General features: G+C 43.5%; 1 protein-coding gene across 4 annotated transcripts in view; it reads right to left on the bottom strand.

Moving 5' to 3' along the window:
* The window catches only part of LOC127644134 (anoctamin-1-like), a 66,668-nt gene that overhangs the window by 8,596 nt on the left and 38,108 nt on the right, over positions 1-19,964 (bottom strand). For all 4 annotated transcript variants that reach the window (XM_052127185.1, XM_052127168.1, XM_052127161.1 and 1 more), the window contains 9 exons: positions 13,048-13,182; positions 10,567-10,727; positions 8,532-8,614; positions 6,045-6,113; positions 4,979-5,053; positions 2,222-2,423; positions 2,004-2,115; positions 565-622; positions 253-353 (listed from right to left, as the gene is read on the bottom strand). In XM_052127185.1, coding sequence (XP_051983145.1) covers positions 253-353; positions 565-622; positions 2,004-2,115; positions 2,222-2,423; positions 4,979-5,053; positions 6,045-6,113; positions 8,532-8,614; positions 10,567-10,727; positions 13,048-13,182 — 996 coding nt within the window. The remainder of the gene's footprint in view (positions 1-252; positions 354-564; positions 623-2,003; positions 2,116-2,221; positions 2,424-4,978; positions 5,054-6,044; positions 6,114-8,531; positions 8,615-10,566; positions 10,728-13,047; positions 13,183-19,964) is intronic.

Raw genomic sequence — 19,964 nt, 5'->3', positions numbered from 1 at the left:
ATTAAATCACAATTAATTAATCGGGACATCATGTAATTAATTCGATTAAAAAATGTTATCGATTGACAGACCTAATATATATATATATATATATAAATAAGTGGTGCTTCCCCTTCTGAACCACATCAAGAAAAGTTTCCCTTTACCTGCACAGTGAGAACAGGCTATTATCGCATTAATTACATTGCTGCGGGCGTAATGGTTAGCAAATGTGTCTGTATGTACTGTATGCTTGGGTACATGTGTACTCACGGAATGCCAATCTCAAACAGGTTGTTCTGGATGAGCTGTTTACCAAGCATGGTGATGCAGAGCTGAATACACAGTTCCATCAGACAGCCAGCATGGGCACACTGCAGAGAGAGAATTCAGTCAGATACAGTGGATTCTACTGGCTACACTCCTCCAAATGTGTTAGTCATCAGAGGTAACTAGAACGATCTGTGAAGTTATGTTTTCATGGATGATGTGGGGTGACCACGAGAATGGTGCGTGGTTAAGAATGGATTTTGTTTACACGCAACCAAAAGCAGGGCGTTTTTGATAAAAAAAACTGATATGTACCTCTTCCATCCGGTAAGACCCCATGACGTAGATATAGTTGCCTGGACGTCCAATGAGCCTGGAGGCATTAAGTAGAGGAAGGTCAATCACTGCACAAATGAAAGCGGTTACAGTAATACAAATGATATGTGTCATGTGTATGACTGACTTTCTTCTGCAGAACACAAACAAAGTTTCGTTTATTTTTAGAAGAATATCGCAGCTCTGTAGGTCCACGCAGTGCAAGTGAATGGTGATCAGACACCAAAAGTGCCATAAAGGCAGTATAAAAATAATCCATATGACTCCAGTGGCTAAATCCATGTCTTCTGAAGCATTATGATAGGTTTGGGTGAGAAACAGATACATTTGTACGTTTTTGTTTTTTTACCGAAAATCAACCATTTCACATTCACTTCACCATTCTGGTGTGGAATTGACTTTCACATTCAGCCACCTATTAGTCAGGCTGGTCAAAGGTGGAGATTGATAGTAAAAAAGGACTTAAATATTGATCTGTTTCTCACCCACACCTATCATATTGCTTCAGAAGACATGGATTAAACCACTGGAGATGTATGGATTACTTTTATGCTGCCTTTATGTGCTTTTTTGGACCTTCTGAGTTCTGGCCATCATTCACTTGCATTGTCAAAAAAAAAATCATAATTTGTGTTCGGCAGAAGAAAAAGTCATTCACTTCTGGGACGGCATTAGCGTGAGTAAATGAGAGAATTGTCATTTTTGGGTGAACTATTCCTTTAATCGTTAGCTAGCGAAGTGCAAGACCACCCAAGGAGGTGACGGGACCCTGCTAATTGTAAATGCATGTGGGTGTTCAGGCCACATATGTAAACTTTACTCATCTACACGCATACAACTACATCAGCATACAGAATTTTGGGAGTCCAAAGACGACAAAAAAAGGGGCTTTCAACACAATCACTTGAGCAATTTTAGCCGCCTCCTCTTTCTACTAGCCACATGAAGTGCTGAAAAATGTCGCTGCCTTTCATTAGTCTCATCACGGAAGAGAAATGCACACAGCACAGCAATTGCATTTATATCTTATCATTTATATATTTTGCAGAGACACATTTATGTGATCAAGTGTAATTGGAACGTGCATACCCAACTGGATAGCAATCCAATCGATCTAGATGCACAAAGTGACAAAGTGGAAATAGACCCATAGATAAAGGACCATAAGGGGAGAGTGTGGGGAGCACAAATAATGCAACAGCAAACACTGTAGCTCTGTTCCAAAACCTAAGTGAGCTACCCACCAAGACAGCATTTTAGCCATCAAAGGCAGTAGACAGCAAGTCAGTTCACTAGGTTTTAGAAGTGCACTCATCTCTCTCACACGGCTCTATATGGGAAGTACTATTGCAGACTCGTTAATAACCAAGCATATGATGCATTCAGTTTCAATGACATGTTGGTACCAATGCTCTCACCGGCCTCTGAAGAATGCCAGGTACACAATGGGGGTAAATGCGTTCGCAAACTTTAGGACAAACGTCTTGAAGATCAGCCTCTCCTCGAAACTTTTGTCGGTTTTTGGCACCTCTGATGGGTTGAAAACATCGGTAAGTCATAGTACTAGAGTAAGCCAAGCTTTGCACAAGACTGCTGACAAACTGAATGCTTTAAAAAAAGAACCAAGCAGACATACCGAGAACAGTGAGCCAGCGTGCGATTGCTCCATAGATCTCATCCATGACGATGATGATGATGAGGTTGATGACGGCCGCGGTGGTTTTAACTGTGGCCCGTACATTCGAGCGAAAGGTGGACGTTGAGCTCATGTGCAGAGCAGTCTTGATGGAGATCCTGTACAGCACCACGCCAAACACGATGGCCAACGTCACACAGATCTACACAGCACACACACTTTAAGAAAAGTAACTCTAAACATGTAGGCCTCTTTACACCTGGTATTAATATCCATCTCTGGGGATCTGATAAAAAGTGGACAGCATCCCACAAGAAGAAAAGTTTACCAATACCGCTATAGAAAGACTCTAATCGCAGGTGTATTTATCACCCATGCATGACTAATTTATTACGTAGAGCGCACAATATATTGCCTATTTTTAAGATTTACACATTTCAATTTCAGAACAAAATTCCATCAAATGTAATTGCTACGTTTAACAAAATCAATTGAATAAAACTTGAAAAAATAAATAATAAAAAACATTGTAAATAAAAGATTACTCAACATGGTGGCCCCCGTGAGTGGAAGCCTCCCTCATGTACAATTTTAGTAATTAAAAAAAAATTATCATTATTAACTAATTCATTACAATCATTATTATTATTATTATTATTATTTTGTGGCAGGGCTGGGTCGTGATTACGCACACCCGCCCCCTAATTAGGCTGATTAAGCCTGAGAGGGATAAGGCTGACCGGAGATGGCGGTGCGACAGAGAGAGTGTTACGGACAGCTGTCCGACCCCTGTGTGTTTTTCTTTTTGGTTAGGTTTCTCATTAAAATATAATTTATATCGTCAAGCTGGTTCTCACCTCTTCCTTTCCATTGAACTATGTTACACTTGTGCCGAAACCTGGGAAGGAGGAGGGATGCGCCATAGTAGAGTCCTTGCCACTACCATCCAGCCCAGTGGAGCAACCGCGGCCTTCCGCCGGGGGATGGAGAAGCCCGGGCGCCTGAGGGCAGAGTAACGGCCGCCGACCATGAGGGGAGGAGGGGCTCCTTACCGACCGCCTGGAGTGGTCAGGGCCGCTGCCAGTGGTGGAGGAGACGCCTACCAGCCGCTGAAACATGGCAGGGTCTGAGACCGTCGACTGCGAGTGGGGAGGGGCTACTGGCTGACCGCCTGGAGCGGGAGAACCGCTGCCAGGGGCAAGGGAGACCTCTTCCAGCCACCGAAAATGCAGCGTGGCTTTCCGTCCGCCAGGAGCAGGAGGACTGCCTCCGATCCGCCCGGGAAGGCACGGCTGTCGTCCACCAGAGGATGGAGGAGTGGCCGAGGACCAAGCTACGGCGTATCGGAGAACAGGCAAGTATGTTTTTTTCTCACTCTCTCCTCTCTCTCCCACTGCCGCTCCACGTTGACCTTTCCCTCTATTTTTAAATATTATTATATTAAGTTGGTGTTATCGGCCGTTACGTTTTTTGTATCGTTTTCCTCCCCTTGTCACCCTCCCAGTTCCAGGAAGGAGGTGATGACCAGCCGGCAGACGGGGCCGGAAGAGCTCAGTTAAGTTTCTCATTAAAATATTATTTATATCATCAAGGCGGTTCTCACCTCCTCCTTTCCATTGAACTATGTTACATATTTTTTTATTAATTGGAATAAACAATTGTTCTACCAAGTAATATAGTTCATTTTCCTAATAGTAGAAGTTCACGGTTGCCAAGCATTAACAACTTAGTACATTAACTCTTTCCCCGCCAGCGTTTTTAAAAAAAGTTGCCAGCCACCGCCAGGGTTTTTGACGATTTTCGCTAAACTTTAATGGCCCGCAGAATATTTTCTGCCATGAATATATGAAGATGCTATATATCAAAATAAAGATCTGAGCCTCTGCTTTTAGGCAAAAAAAAACGATTTTATTTTATCTTCATTTGTTCTTTTTTATTGCCACTTGAACAGAGGTAGGTTTTGTCAAAAACAACATTTCGGACAAAAAGCTGAGAAAAGGCATTTTTATCAAACAAGTGCTTTAGTATTAGTATGGTGTTCCACTTCACGTTTGAGACGATCGCAGTCTGTTTCTTTGATCAAAGAGTTGCGTACTCTTTCAAAACATGCGCGTGGTCTTCCTTACCGTATACCACCTAAAACACGGATACCCGGAAAATTCCGTGTTTGGCGGGGAAGCGTTTTTCATAAAACCCGGAAAATTCCATGTTTGGCGGGGAAAGAGTTAATATAATGCTGTAACGTGTGCGTTTATAGTCATTTTACCACGGCTTTGAACATGGCTCATCCAATCAGAATATTGTGTCAGTCATTAATTTTCTTCAGGTGTAAAACTAGAATCTCATTCAATGCACCTAATCTGTGCAACAAAGAGCTGCAGGGAGTCAAAATGCCTTTTTTTATTGTCATATTAAAATTCAATGCATGGCTTTATACTATGATAGAGAAAAATTAAGAAAAAAAAAGGGATGCACATCCAACCCGATTTGGGCACAGGTGCAAGTCACCATAGAATGAAAGGTAAATGTCCAAACACTGATTTATTGCTCCAGAAATACTTTATTGGCTTGCAACATTTTGACCATTAGGTCTTCCTCAACAAAAAAAAAGACGAAGCCTGACAAAGACCTAATGGTTGAAACGTTGCAAGCAAGTGTAAGCCAATGAAGTATTTTTGGAGCAATAAATCAGTGTGCGGACACTAACCATTATGTTATTATATCATGATATGATCAGAGGATTTTACCAGGTCTTACCAGAAAAATCATCATGATGATAATGGTCATATACGCTGGCATTCTGTCTTTGCACGTCAGCTTCTCTTTTCCGGTCTACAACAAAACACGAATTTGCAAAAGTGAGAACATGAAGAACAATCCAGACACACCCTAACACATACTGTACATCTTCCAAACCTTGGTTGACCTCAGCTGTGTAGACACAGGCCCCCAGCATCCCTTTGGCCTCAGAAGGGACAGAGAGGGTCAAAATAAGCGAGCAAATACAAGCCCCTGGACATGGCTCACAGCTGTGCAGTCACATCAAATTTCAGTAGACTGCAACTGGGTCAATGTCTACCGAGCATAATACACATTAATCCAGACTACATTATGATTGCTGTCCTGGAATGTAGATGTCAACAAGCAAAATTCATGCAAGAATCAGCTTTGACTGTACTTTGCCAAGCATTGCAAATAAAGGCTTATTCTCGCTTAGCCAGATTTTTTAATTTCAGGATAAAACATAGCCTATCTTGCATCTTAAGGCTAGTATTCAAAGTGTTATCTATTGACAGCGAGCCTGTCCAGACACGTTTGACGCTTCCTTTCTTCTGCAAATGTGCAGATGACACGCACAGTAGCGCAAGGTTAAGGCTAGGGTATACTTTGTTTTTCTCCGTGCCAGTCTGTCTTGCGCACGGTTAAGCTCTTTGCCTCTTGATTGTGATCCCCTACAAACTCGTTCAATGCATGCGTACTAAAACTGCTTTGTGATCCCCTTTTTAGCTCAGTTGACGGCAGGCATCAGACTCTCCTAAAGCATCCATCTAGCGCATATGTTCATACAGTAGTCCGACGGTAGGCTATATTAAAAATAATGCAGAGGGAACGCAAGAACACATCCACATTACATAAATCCAGCGCATCCAATTTTGAGCTTGCAATTGCAAGAAAGACACATTTTTACTAAAATGCAACGGTAAGGTTTGTATGGAAAAAATAAACAATCTGATTTAATGGCACTGAACCAAATGTTGAGTGCAACATTAAGAAGATGGTCAGAGTGCCAGCAGTGGCAGTGCCATCTGACGCGGAGACCCACCTCTGTGGACTTCTGTTTCTTCATGGTCTTCTTCATGACACGGAACTCGTAATCTGCTCTGGGATGACTCTGGGAAACATGCAGGAAGTGATTCACAATGCACACCAGATTCAAACACACTCTTTTATATACAAGTTAAAAAATGAAATACAGCTGAAAAGTCGTGCGCATGGTCAGTGAACGGAACAAGAAGTTCTGGTAATAGCAACACATTGACATTCAGTGAAATTATCATCCATAAAACCAATCCCTTTCACATTCAGCAGTTTCAGGTTTTATGATCTTTCCTCCTGCTTATGGTCTCCACCCAAACAGTGGCAAGCTCGTAAAGAGCAAATGTGACTGCCGAAAGGAAAGTGAGCAGCTTTTGACCTGTAAAGCTGCATTCACACTGCCAGCGGCACGCAGCGACAAAACGACCTCATACCATTCATTTTCAATGAGAGCTGGCGACTTCCGGCAACATGAGTGATGGCGACCGTGGGAGACCGGATGTGGGCGTGTCCAGCGAAGTGACAAAGTTGAGAAATGTTTAACTTTATGTAAATGAGGAGCGACTTACGGAAGCGACAGCCAATATGAGAGAAGATGGTAGAGCTCACGTGATCCTAATATTTGAATAATAATATTAATTTTAAAGAAACAGTGCCGTTTAGACTCTCCATACACACCACTAGCGACCTAACCGCCAGCCACTGGCAACATGCAGTGACAAAGTAGCTGGCAGTGTGAATGCAGCTTAAGGCCGGACGAGAGAACACGAGTCTCTGGCTACGTTCCCACATCAGCAGAACACGGTTGTCAGTCCTTTGAGTGCTACAGTAAATATGTTCAGTTTAAAAAATAAAACACAATTTTTAAAAATTAAGTAGTTCTATACTTAAGTGTAGGTTGTGTTAGTATTGTGGCAAAGTTTTTGTTTAGTGTGCAAAGGGACAGAGGATAGCAGTCACACTTCTTAGTCCAGTGAATATTTCTCAGGGTAAGTTTCGTTATGAAATGTCATATCTGTATATGCACTTACCTTAAAGTCTTGGCTACAAAAAAAGCTAGTCAAAATTTTCATTGGCCAGAAAAACTAAAAAGGTATAATATATATATATATATATAAAAATGATACCTGTCTTTCTACAGTTTCAATAACACTTTTTCACTCATGTATGTGCAAGCATGCAAGAAAAGTGCTCGTGACACATGATTGCGACTGTGTTGAATTAATCCAGCCAGATGCAATAAGTACCAAATATTTGGATATATAGGCTACCCTGAAAGCAAAGAGAAATATTTTCAAGTTTTCGAGTTTGAAATGACATGAGGGTGTGTATACAATGAAAACATTTTCCAGCCTGTTGCTTTCTTTCTTCTGCAAATGTGCAGATGACACGCACAGTAGCGCAAGGTTAAGGCTAGGGTATGCTTTGTTTTTCTCCGTGCCAGTCTGTCTTATGCACGGTCAAGCTCTTTGCCTTTCAAAGTATCCTCTTGATTGTGAGCCCCTACAAACTCGTTCAATGCATGCGTACTAAAACTGCTTTGTGATCCCCTTCTTAGCTCAGTTGATGGCAGGCATCAGACTCTCCTAAAGCATCCATCTGGCGCATATGTTCATACCTGGTCTCATGAAAATTACGTGACCGTGGCTAAATGACACATTTGGCTGAAGTTTTCCAGTTAAATGTCCAGCGGGGGGCGCCAAAAGCAAGTGAAATGGTGTCACAATCAGACAATGTTTTTAAGGTGAATATTGGTTTAGTGAGTAAAACGTACCTCACAAACCTAACATTTTAACATAACTTAACCAATAGTGATCTCAAATCAAATGAGAGGTGGACACCTAACCGATCAGTTGTTATAAACATTTCCGGTTTTATGGAAGTCACTTTAGTTACAAGTTATTCACTGAAGTCGTAGGTTAGAAAAAGTGCTTTACTTCGGTTACTCGCATATATAGACTATTTTTTATCTGCTCCTGTAAGCTGTTGAATGGATACTACGATTCGAGAGTCACAACTGTTAGCAAATACGACTGTCATTCCCAAACACTGGCCGTGTGAACGCAGCCTCCCAGACCTCCACAAAAACAGATCAATAGATAGAGAAGTGCTGGTGGAATACGGTACACAAGCAAGAATGTGACAGATGTTTGAAGACGACTTTGGAGATAATATGAAGAATTCGTTAGTACTAAAATGCAACTGTAAGGTTAGGAAGGAAATTCTGTTAATATTGTCGAAATGAACCAATTCCAAACCTTTTGCTTCCCCTATTCAAAAACAGGAAAACAAAACAGTGAAAAACACAGTTTGATTTAATGGCACTGAATCAATAGTAATAAAAAAAGCATCTTCAATTCTTCACACACTCACGCCGCAGGATAATGTCAACACAAAAATGACAGCGCACGCCTACAAACCACACACACACCCACCCACATGATTATCTCATCATCCTTTTGACAGTTTCCTTGATTAACATGGTGTGACTAACCTCTCCGTCTTCGAAGCCGGTCAGATCCCAAACGTAATTGAGTCTCATCTGTCTTCGCTTCCAGTGCTCCATGAACATGGTGGCTATGTCATACGGAGCAGAAAACTTACACACATCAACATTTATACATACTGATCGGTTCAGCATTGCTCAGGGGGGTTTAGCAGTTAATGTAAATATCAAATGACATCTGCAGTTTCTCAAAAGGCTTGTTAAAATAATGAGAGCAACAATGCATATGCAAAGAACACCCTCGTTCTTTAATGGTTAAGCATCTTGGGTTCAGCAAAGAACTCTTTCTGCTTATCTAGAAACACCTTTCTCGAGTTGGCTGTATGTTTCTTTGGCGAACGTGGGGTACAAAGGTCAGAGACTGCATTGCATATTTGCTTCTTTTGAAGCACACCAGATGCTTTTTAAAATGTTTTTTAACCATGCTGGACAACATGGATCATCAGGTTTTGCACAAACTTGTCCATAGCCGCTTTTCCACCATCAGGCCGAACAGAACCGTCTTTTGGCAAAGCCGTGAGAGGTAAACATTGGAGCGAGCAGGAGTGGGTTTACGATTTCGTAAGGGATTGCTTGTGGCCCCAAGCAACTGACCAACCCGGGGCTCTATCCCGCTCTAATTTTAAATTCATCCTTAAATTTAAATTTAATTTCAAGAAACAGCGAGACACGGTGCAGCAGTCAAGGATGTTCGTCCAGCGAGTTTACATAGGAAATCAATGGAAAAACAGAGCAGATGCACGCAAAAACGTGATTTGTGTGAACGGCCCCTAACTCTTGAGCGAAACAAGTTCCGAAGTCCTGTATATTTTTTCATAAATTACAATCCCGAACCCAAAGACCTACTTGAAAAACTGGCCTGAACCTGAACCACTCTAAGAGCGCTGACAACAGCGCATTCGCACGTGTACCTAGAACATCATATCACCCCTCAAGCGTTTTTCTATGTTTTCCTTTTAGAACGGGGGACCCCCCAGACGTCCAGGGCTCCATGCAATTGCGTGGGTTTGTGTGGTGGTTAAAACAACTACAGGGAGCGAATGTGGCACGCAATAGAGGATGATTACAGATTTTAGGACAGCTTTATTTCCCTGGATTTACTTTGCAAACAAACAGCAAAGTCATGGACCATGTTGCTTAAAGGAAAGTAAAGAGAAAAGGGCACAAGGTTTACCATAATTTGCCGAAGGCTTGTTTACCAATGGAGACAAACATGCAGAAAGGTAAAAGTTCCCAGACAAGCTAAAAAGGATATTTATTGACAACATTTTCTATAAGTATTATATTACTATAAATTGATGTATTTTTAATTTAAATTAGTTATTATTCTACATCCCTGATAAAAAGGTGTGTAGAAATGTAGGCTACAATAATAATGAAACCATCACAAACAAATTATGAAGATACACTAAACGAGTCGCCACATACTAAAGCCATTCTACCAGCACCGTTAAGTACTGTTTGCTAACTGTGCTGAGAATTCAGATTCTATTCTAAATTCTATTTAGACCTTCTACCTAAATAGCATTGGGAATTTTGTCCTGGCCACAGTTGCCTTTGGCTTCATCACAGAGCTTTTGGCTTGCAAACATTCGAAACAATTGTGCAAATCCCAATAAAATAAGGCGGACTTGACTTTAGGATGGTTTGCTTTTGGTCAGTATGAATGAAAATTGGACTTGGATATGATATGACCTAAAGCGGAGCAAAATGAGATCTCTCTCTGCTTTTAGGCCCAGCGACAGTGTGAATACAAATAGGGCTCTTTTTCCACTGGTGTCAGTTTCTTTTTCAAAGCCTGTAACTACCAGGGATCAAACCAGTAGAGGCAAATTTAGGGCTTCAACTCAAATAATCGGCTTTTTAAAAAGCTCAGCATCAGAGCAGGGATAAGTACGGTGGGGCGGCAAATCTCTTCAACGTTTTTCAAATCAAGTCTGCCCTCAATATGTACAGTACACAACAGTTGGTGTAAAGCATCAACAAAGCATATATGGGTGAACGTAACAGAAGAGCTGCCCACCCCATAGTGCCATAAAGATGGCGAAGAAGACCGTGGCGGCATTGTCGAACAGGTGGCTGGCCCTCGCCGTGCCGCAGGCGGTCACCAGCTTCCAGTAACTGCAGGCTCGGTCACACAGCGGGCACATGGTGATGTTATTTCTCTCGTCACAGATCTCCATACTGACCATGCAAAGAACAAAACCTGATTTCAGAGCAGTGCCATCTGTTCATGTTTCCCCAGACACCATAGTAGTGCTTCCCTGAAAGCTCTTAATGAAATGAGGTTACATTTCGCGTTTTTCACATGTCTGAAAGCAAATATCCCTCAACAGAAAGCGACTGCCTTCTAAGGAACCCTTAAAACTTAAAGGAATGTTCCGGTTCAATACAAGTTAGGCTCAATCAACAGCGTTTGTGCCATAATATTGATAACCACAAAAAATAAGATGGAATTGAATGGGGGCCAATTTTTCAATGTTAAAATACTCACTTTTTCCAAAAGTAAAGCAACAGGACAAAAACAATATGCGTGTAAACATGATTTTAGTGTGATAAAAGTATTTACTAACCTGTTCTGTGTAAAGTTATAGCCATTTTTACAACTTCGTTGCCATGACGATGTCAACAAACCCTAAAACGACTGTAAAAATAACAATTTTAACAACTTTACAGCTCAAATAATACATGAGTTTTAATAGAATAATGAATGCAAGTGCTTTTATAAAATTATAAGCTTCAAATTTCTGCCTTTAAACCCTCCAAAAATTTTGCCCCATTGACTTCCATTGTAAGTGCCTCGATTTTAACTTTTTTTTTTTTTTAAGTAAAAGGAGGGATGAGTTAAAAAAATCTTTTTTTGTGGTAATCAACATTACACCACAAGTGCTGTCAATTGATCTTAACTTGTATCGAACTGGGAATATTCCTTTAAATGGAACCTCAAATGGAACAATATGTGTGATATAAATATTATTACATAATGTTTGCAAAATTAACTAATTCGATTTTTTATTGTACAAAAGCTAAAAGAAACTATTCCATAATAATTACATAAACGTGCTACATAAATATATTTCCTTTGCATCAATTTCAAAGTGTATCTTTTTTCAACCTGCTATTAATGTAATATTAGAATGTAGAACCTGAAAAGAACCATTTTGTAATTTACTGTAATTGAATTTTATTTGTTCAAATTTTAAAGCAGATTGAAACAGTAATAATGTATAAGTGCTATTTTTTTTTTTCTTACATTTTCTGCTGAATGTTGCACCCCCTTCTAGCCCCCGGGCGTCCCCAGACCCCAGTTTGAAAACCCCTGCCTTAAAGGAGACCTATTATGCCCCTTTTTACAAGGTGTAATATAAGTCTATTATAACCATGTTATAAATGCCTCTTTTTGGGTGGAATCAAAAACATGTTGATTTCGTGCATGTCCCTTTAAATGCAAAGGAGCAGCTGCTCTCCGCCCCCTTTACGGAAGAGGGTCGTGCTTCGGTTACTACAGCAACAACATATTAGAACCAATATGACTGACAGTGTAAATACTGGAGTTCAGGCAGGGCTGGACTGGGAAGAGAAATCAGCCCGGGATTTTCCATAGCAACTGGCCTAAAAGTGAGGGGGGTCCCTTTTCTGCATATTGCGGCGGCTAATTTTAGCTTATTACTTTTACAGTCAACAACAGAACACTTATGACGCTTACGAAGCTGAGACATTCTTCTTTCCACTGTTTCTGCTCCAGTGTGGACAAAAATGGCGGACTGTGTGTAGATCACTCAGGGGAGGATCTATGATAATAGGGTGGAGTCAGTCACCAGTCGTGGACGAGGCCTGCTCTAACGTGACGTCAATTTAGAGCAGAAACGAAAACTGTTCATTTTGAAATATAAGAAAGAGGAGTGGGTGGACTTTTAACATTGTAGGGTGGTTGTGTACACACACTGCAAACTCACATTTATGTACAAACACCATGTAAAAGTGAATTTTGCATAATAGGTCCCCTTTAAATTCTGTCTAGGTAGGCAGCTCACAATTGTGACATTTGTGGTATTAAGGATGTGGTGAGACAGCCAGCGAAACACTGAGTCACTCTCATTATATGCTACATTACAGTCCATTACAGTCACACCATTTCAAACACACTCTCAACTCCCTAATTACCACTTGCTGTACCATCCATCCATTTTTCTCGCAAAACTGCAGTAGGGATTACTTTCCTAAGTGGCTCTGCATATTCTTCCCTAAAACATCTTCCCTCATAGTTCATAGCCATTGCCAAAGAGTACATTGAGACATTATCAGGAGTTGTTTCCACAGGGTGTGAGACTATGGAACGTGCACAGATAGGCGCATGTCTATCAGAAGCTATGCGCTATTCAACCAAAGCTATTTCTGTTTACTGAAACTCAGTAATAGGCTGCTAATATGCATATAAAGCGGTCAACATTTTATGGAGGGAAATATAAAAATAAGTACGGTGTACAGAGCACATAAGGTTGACCTGGGGATGTTGTCGTCCACAGTGGCACAGCCGTATAAGAACACAATCACGCCCACAACCGCTGCAGGGATTAGCATCTGAGTGTACACACCCAGCCAGGCGAAGTACAGGCCCACTTTCTCACCAAAATACTTCCTAATAGAGAGAGAGAGAGAGAGAGTGAGAGTGTGAGAGAGAGAGAGTGAGTGAGTGAGAGAGAGATAGAGTGTGAGTGAGAGAGAGTGAGAGTGTGAGAGTTTGAGAGTGAGTGAGTGAGTGAGTAATTAAGAGAGAGATAGAGAGTGTGAGTGAGAGTTAGAGAGTGTGAGTGAGAGAGAGAGAGAGAGTGTGTGAGTGAGAGATAGAGAGTGTGAGTGAGAGATAGAGAGTGTGAGAGAGAGATAGAGAGTGTGAGTGAGAGATAGAGAGTGAGTGAGAGAGAGTGAGAGATAGAGAGTGTGAGAGAGAGAGAGATAGAGAGTGTGAGTGAGAGATAGAGAGTGTGAGTGAGAGAGAGTGAGTGTGAGAGAGAGATAGAGAGTGTGAGTGAGAGATAGAGAGTGTGAGTGAGAGAGAGTGAGAGTGTGTGAGAGAGAGTGAGTGAGAGATAGAGAGTGTGAGAGAGAGAGAGAGAGTGTGAGTGAGATATAGAGAGTATGAGTGAGAGATAGAGAGTGTGAGTGTGAGTGAGATATAGAGAGTGTGAGTGAGAGTGAGTGAGTGAGTGAGTGAGAGAGAGTGTGAGTGAGAGATAGAGAGTGTGAGTGAGAGAGAGAGAGTGTGAGTGAGATATAGAGAGTGTGAGTGAGAGTGAGTGAGTGAGTGAGTGAGTGAGAGAGAGAGTGTGAGTGAGAGATAGAGTGTGAGTGAGAGTGAGTGAGTGAGTGAGATAGAGAGTGTGAGTGAGAGATGAGGGTGGTGAGTGAGGAGGAGTGAGTGAGTGAGATACAGAGTGTGAGTGAGAGTGAGTGAGTGAGTGAGTGAGAGAGTGAGTGAGAGAGAGAGTGTGAGTGAGAGTGAGTGAGTGAGTGAGTGAGTGAGTGAGTGAGATTAACCCTCATGTTCTGTTGAGATATACTTTATTAGTAGCACTTTATAATAAAGTTAAAAAAATTAATTAGTTAATGCATTAGGTATCATGGACTAACAATGAACAATATATTTACAGTGTTTATTAATCTTTGTTAATTCTAGTTAATAACAAAACTAAACAATTGTTAATTTTTAGTTCATATTGTCACGGTATTTAATCCTATGTCTCTTCCTTGTCTCGTGCCTTGTTCTTAGTGTGTGTTGTGTGGGTGCGTGAATGTGTGGGCGTGTTGTTTGTACCATGATTAGCGCTCTGCCGCAATCACTCCTCTCACCAGCTGTTACTCATTCCCATTCCCTTTAAATTCTCACCACTCTCTCATCTCCTTGTCAGATCGTTGTTTGTGATGTCCGGTGTTGTTCGCTCTTCAGAGTTCCAGTCCAGTTCTCTCGTTGTCCCTGTTTCGTGTCCTGTTTGCTGTTACCCGGATTCGCCGTGTCTGTTCAACACTTCTCTTCACTCTTCTCACCACGCATCATCTGACCATTGGAGACTCTGCGCCACTAGACCATCACCCCGACTTTTCCCCTATCTTCTCAATTTGACTGTCAATAAACTCATTGTCAACTTGCAACTTGCTTCCTAGCTTCATTACGCCACAGAACGATCTGACCACAAGATGGAAGCAGCGAGTAACAATTCAGACAGCCTAGAAGAATTCGTGGATGAACAGCAGACTTCGTGATGGAGAACCAGGAGAAGAATCTCAATGACACGGCTCAAGGCTGTCCAGGCTCTAGTGGCGCAGGTGTCCGGACTCACCCAGCAAATTCAACTTCTGCGAGCTCCCACTGCGCCACCCAGCACCGCTGATTCCTCAACCACCACCAGCTCTCCCAGTCGGAGCCCCGCCTACCGGTTCCAGAGCTATATTCAGGTGAACCTAATTTTTGCCGAGCTTTTCTAACACGATGCTCAATGCATTTTTCTTTACAACCCAGAACATTCTGTGATGAAAGAACCAAGGTCGCTTTTGTCCTGACGCTACTTTCTGGGAGAGCTGCCCTTTGGGGAACGGGCGGTGTGGGAGAATCAAGATGAATGCTGCACCTCTTTTCAAGCACTCTCCGCGGAGATGAAGCGAAGCTTTCGACCGTGCTGTCTCCGGTAGAGAGGCAGCCAGAGTGCTGGCTCGACTTAGCGCCAGGGGAGAGATCTGTATCAGACTTTTCTATCGAAGTTCGGACGCTAGCGGCGGAGAGCCAATGGAACGAGGAGGCGCAGTGGGACATGTTCCTGCATGGGCTGGCTGATCGGCCCAAAAGGAGATATACGCCATGGATCTCCCCACCAAGCTAAACGATTTGATCGCCTTGGCGCTTAGAGTGGACGCAAGGTTATCCAGAATGGAACAGCGAGTACAAACCAACCGCCCCTTGAGAGGATTAGGCGGTCAATGTTCTGGAGGCGGGACGCTGCTCAGCCCCGGCTCTGTGATCCCGAGCCCATGCAGGTGGGTCGAGCCCGGCTTTCCGGAGGAGAAGGAAAGGCGGAGATCCCAGGGACTGTGTTTGTACTGTGGTGGTGCTGGACATTTTGCCTACAACTGTCCTTTAAAAGGATCCGCCCGATAGCAAGTATGAGGCTACTATCGGGTGGGATCTCCACCGAGAAGACCTCATCCACATCTACCCTCCTTCCGGTAAGTCTTCAATGGTCTAATCACCGCCACGACTGTCGAAAGCACTTCTGGATTCTGGGGCCGAAGGAAATTTCATGGACTACACTTTTGCACTCAACCACCAAGTCCCCCTCAAGTCTCTCACTCACCGGATCGCTGTTCACGCCCTCAATGGCCAGAGACTTCCCACCATTTCCTAGCCACTGAAGACATCACTCTCGTCACGTCAGGCAATCACACCGAGACCATCTCCTTCTACATACTGGACACTCCTCTTGCCCCCATCGTCCTTGGTCATCCCTGGCTCACCCATCACAACCCTAAAGTGGACTGGCAGTCTAAGTCTGTGTCAGCGTGGAGCACTCAATGTCATAAGTCTTGTCTTGTTTCTGCCTGTTCGTCTGTTTTTGTCCCTGTTTTTCAGGAAGAGGCGGTGGATTTATCTAACGTGCCCGTGAGTACCTGGACCTGAAGGAGGTGTTCAGTAAGTCTCGGCGGCTTCTCTCCCTCCACATCGTCCCTATGACTGTGCCATAGAGTTATTGCCAGGTACATCTCCGCCTAAGGGCAAGTTATATTCACTCTCGATTCCAGAGAGGGAGGCTATGGAGAAATATATTTCTGATTCTCTAGCTAATGGATTCATCAGCCCTTCCTCTTCTCCAGCGGGTGGGATTCTTTTTGTGGGGAAGAAGGATGGATCTCTGCGACCTTGCATTGATTACGGGGGCTGAACAACATCACGGTAAAGAATACTTATCCTCTACCGTTGATGTCTTCAGCTTTTGAGAGGTTGCAGGGAGCATCCATCTTCACGAAATTGGATTTACGTAATGCTTATCATTTGGTCCGCATCAGGGAGGGGGATGAATGGAAAACCGCTTTTAACACCCCCAGGGGCACTTTGAATACTTGGTCATGCCGTTCGACTTGTCCAACTCCCCAGCGGTCTTCCAGGCACTCGTCAATGACGTGCTGCGAGACATGGTTGATCAGTTCATATATGTTTACCTGGATGACATATTGATTTTTCTTCTTCTCTCCAGGAACATGTGCAGCACGTCCGGCTAGTGCTTCAGAGATTGCTAGAGAATGGGCTTTTTGTCAAGGCGGAGAAATGCGCTTTTCATGCACAGTCTGTTCCTTTCTTAGGGTACATCGTGTCGGTTGAGGGAATGCGCATGGATCCTGAGAAGATCAAGGCTGTGGTAGATTGGCCAAGTCCAGAGTCTCGTAAGGCCCTACTGAGATTCCTGGGGTTCGCCAATTTCTACCGGCGTTTCATTCGCAATTTCAGTCAACTAGCCACACCTCTGACCGCCCTGACCTCCCCAGAACAACGTTCAGGTGGTCAGACGCAGCTGAGGCTGCGTTTGCCAAACTGAAAGGTTGCTTTGTTTCAGCCCCCATCCTGATAACCCCTGATCCATCACGTCAGTTCGTGGTGGAGGTCGATGCATCAGAGGTGGGGGTAGGCGCAGTGCTATCCCAGCGTTCTCCTTCAGACGACAAGATACACCCTTGCGCTGCTTTTTTCTCATCGCTTGTCCTCGGCCGAACGTAATTATGACATTGGTAACAGAGAGTTGTTGGCAGTCAAGTTAGCTTTGGAGGAATGGCGCCACTGGTTGGAGGGTTCGGGGTACCTTTTATCGTCTGGACCGATCACAAGAATTTGGAATATATTCGCACAGCTAAAAGATTAAACTCCAGGCAGGCTCGGTGGGCTCTTTTTTCGGTCGTTTTGATTTTACTCTCTCGTACCGCCCGGGTTCCAAGAACATCAAACCCGATTCTTTATCACGTATTTTGATCACTCCGAGCGCCCGTCTACTCCGAGTGCATTTTACCAGAGACTCTATTCATCTCTACACTCACATGGGAGATCGAATCGAAGGTCAAGGCGGCCTTAGAAGGAGTAGCGCTCCGGCTCGGTGCCCACCGAACCGTTTGTTTGTGCCGGAGGGTTCACGGTCCAGCGTTATTCAGTGGGGACATTGTTCTAATGTGGCTTGTCATCCAGGAGTTAATCGAACTAAGTTTTTAGTCAAGCAACGATTCTGGTGGCCTTTGATGGTTACGTGACGTTCACAGTTTTGTTTTGGCTTGCTCAGTCTGCGCCACTGGTAAGAGTTCCAATCGACCCCCAGGCGGGTTACTTCAACCGCTGCCGGTGCCATCGAGACCCTGGTCCCATATCGCTCTAGATTTTATCACCGCCCTCCCACCCTCACAGGGACACACGGTAGTTTTAACCGTGGTGGACCGGTTCTCAGCTGGCCCACTTCATTCCCTTGCCCAAATTACCCTCTGCCAAGGAGACAGCGGTGATTGTCATTGACCACGTCTTTCGGCTACATGGCCTCCCGACAGATGTGGTCTCTGACAGAGGACCCCAATTTGTGTCCAAATTTTGGCGAGAATTTTGTAAATTACTGGGAGGCGACTGTTAGTCTGTCCTCAGGGTTTCATCCCCAGAGCAATGGTCAATCTGAGCGAGCCAACCAGGATCTGGAGAGAACGTTCACGATGTTTGGTATCCAAGAATCCTTCCTCATGGAGTCAGCAACTGTCTTTTGTTGAGTACGCCCACAACACGTTACCAGTATCATCCACGGGCCTATCTCCGTTTGAGTGTAGTGTAGGTTACCAGCCACCTATTTTTCCTAGTCTGGAATCCGAGTCGCGGTCCCTCCGCTCACGCTTCGGTCCAGAGGTGTCACCGCACTTGGACTAGGGCCCGGAGACTCTACTCCAAGTGGGGTCACGCACCAAGGCCAAAGCTGATCGCCACCGGTCTAGGCCTCCCGTGATACGCCGTTGGTCAAAAGTGTGGCTTTCTACTAAGAACATTCCTCTACGCTCCGTGATCTAATAAACTTGCACCTAAATTTATTGGCCCGCTCGCTGTCACCAAGATCGTTAGTCCGGTGGCAGTCCGCTTCAACCTTCCTCCAGCGCATAGGAGAATTCACCTCGTATTTCATGTATCCAAAATAAAACCCGCCTTTTATTCCCGCAGATAACCCGCCGGTTCCGTTCCCCCGCGCGACTCGTAGATCGGGAACCTACTTATTCGGTCAACCGTATTCTGGACTCAAGACGGAGGGGACGCTGGATTTCAGTACCTGGTGGACTGGGAAGGTTACGGTCCGGAGGAGAGAGGTTGGGTACCGCCAGAGACATTCTGGATCACTCCCTTATCGATGACTACAATCGGCAGGTAGGGAGCCTGGGAACGCCAGGAGGCGCTCCTAGGGGAGGGGTACTGTCACGGTATTTAATCCTATGTCTCTTCCTTGTCTCGTGCCTTGTTCTTAGTGTGTGTTGTGTGGGTGCGTGAATGTGTGGGCGTGTTGTTTGTACCATGATTAGCGCTCTGCCGCAATCACTCCTCTCACCAGCTGTTACTCATTCCCATTCCCTTTAAATTCTCACCACTCTCTCATCTCCTTGTCAGATCGTTGTTTGTGATGTCCGGTGTTGTTCGCTCTTCAGAGTTCCAGTCCAGTTCTCTCGTTGTCCCTGTTTCGCGGTCCTGTTTGTTGTTACCCGGATTCACCGTGTCTGTTCAACACTTCTCTTCACTCTTCTCACCACGATCATCTGACCATTGGAGACTCTGCGCCACTAGACCATCACCCCGGACTTTTCCCCTATCTTCTCAATTTGACTGTCAATAAACTCATTGTCAACTTGCAACTTGCTTCCTAGCTTCATTACGTCACACATATCAGTTCATAGTGCATTAACTTATGTTAACGAATGCAACTTTTGATTAAAAAATGTGTTAGTATACAGTGTGTTGAAATTAACATTAACCAAGATTAATAAATGCTGTAAAAGTATTGTTCTTTATGGATAGTTCATGTTATCTAATGTTAACAAATGTGACATTTGAAAGGTTTACCACTGTCATTATAAAGGGATTTCTATGTTTTACAGTGTAAAATACTGTATGTTTAGGTTCTTTCTGAACTATCTGCAAACCAGTTTTAACTTGGTTGTGTGGGCCTGTATGATTATGTTGAACATGTAACAAGTTTATAAATACACATCCTTATATGCGTTCTAAAGCCTGAGAAACGTGGCATATAACAATGAAAACGGCAATCAGATATGCAATATGCATCTTTACTGCTTAAATGAACATTTACTAAGTAATATCTGACTTCAATATCATCATATTCAATATGCAAAATTGATAGCAACCAGTTTCGATTG

This window comes from Xyrauchen texanus, chromosome 1, assembly GCF_025860055.1.
Source record: "Xyrauchen texanus isolate HMW12.3.18 chromosome 1, RBS_HiC_50CHRs, whole genome shotgun sequence".
Taxonomy (NCBI): Eukaryota; Metazoa; Chordata; class Actinopteri; order Cypriniformes; family Catostomidae; genus Xyrauchen; species Xyrauchen texanus.
Note: the sequence above shows the minus strand (reverse complement) of the source record. Positions and strands in the feature narration are given on the sequence as shown.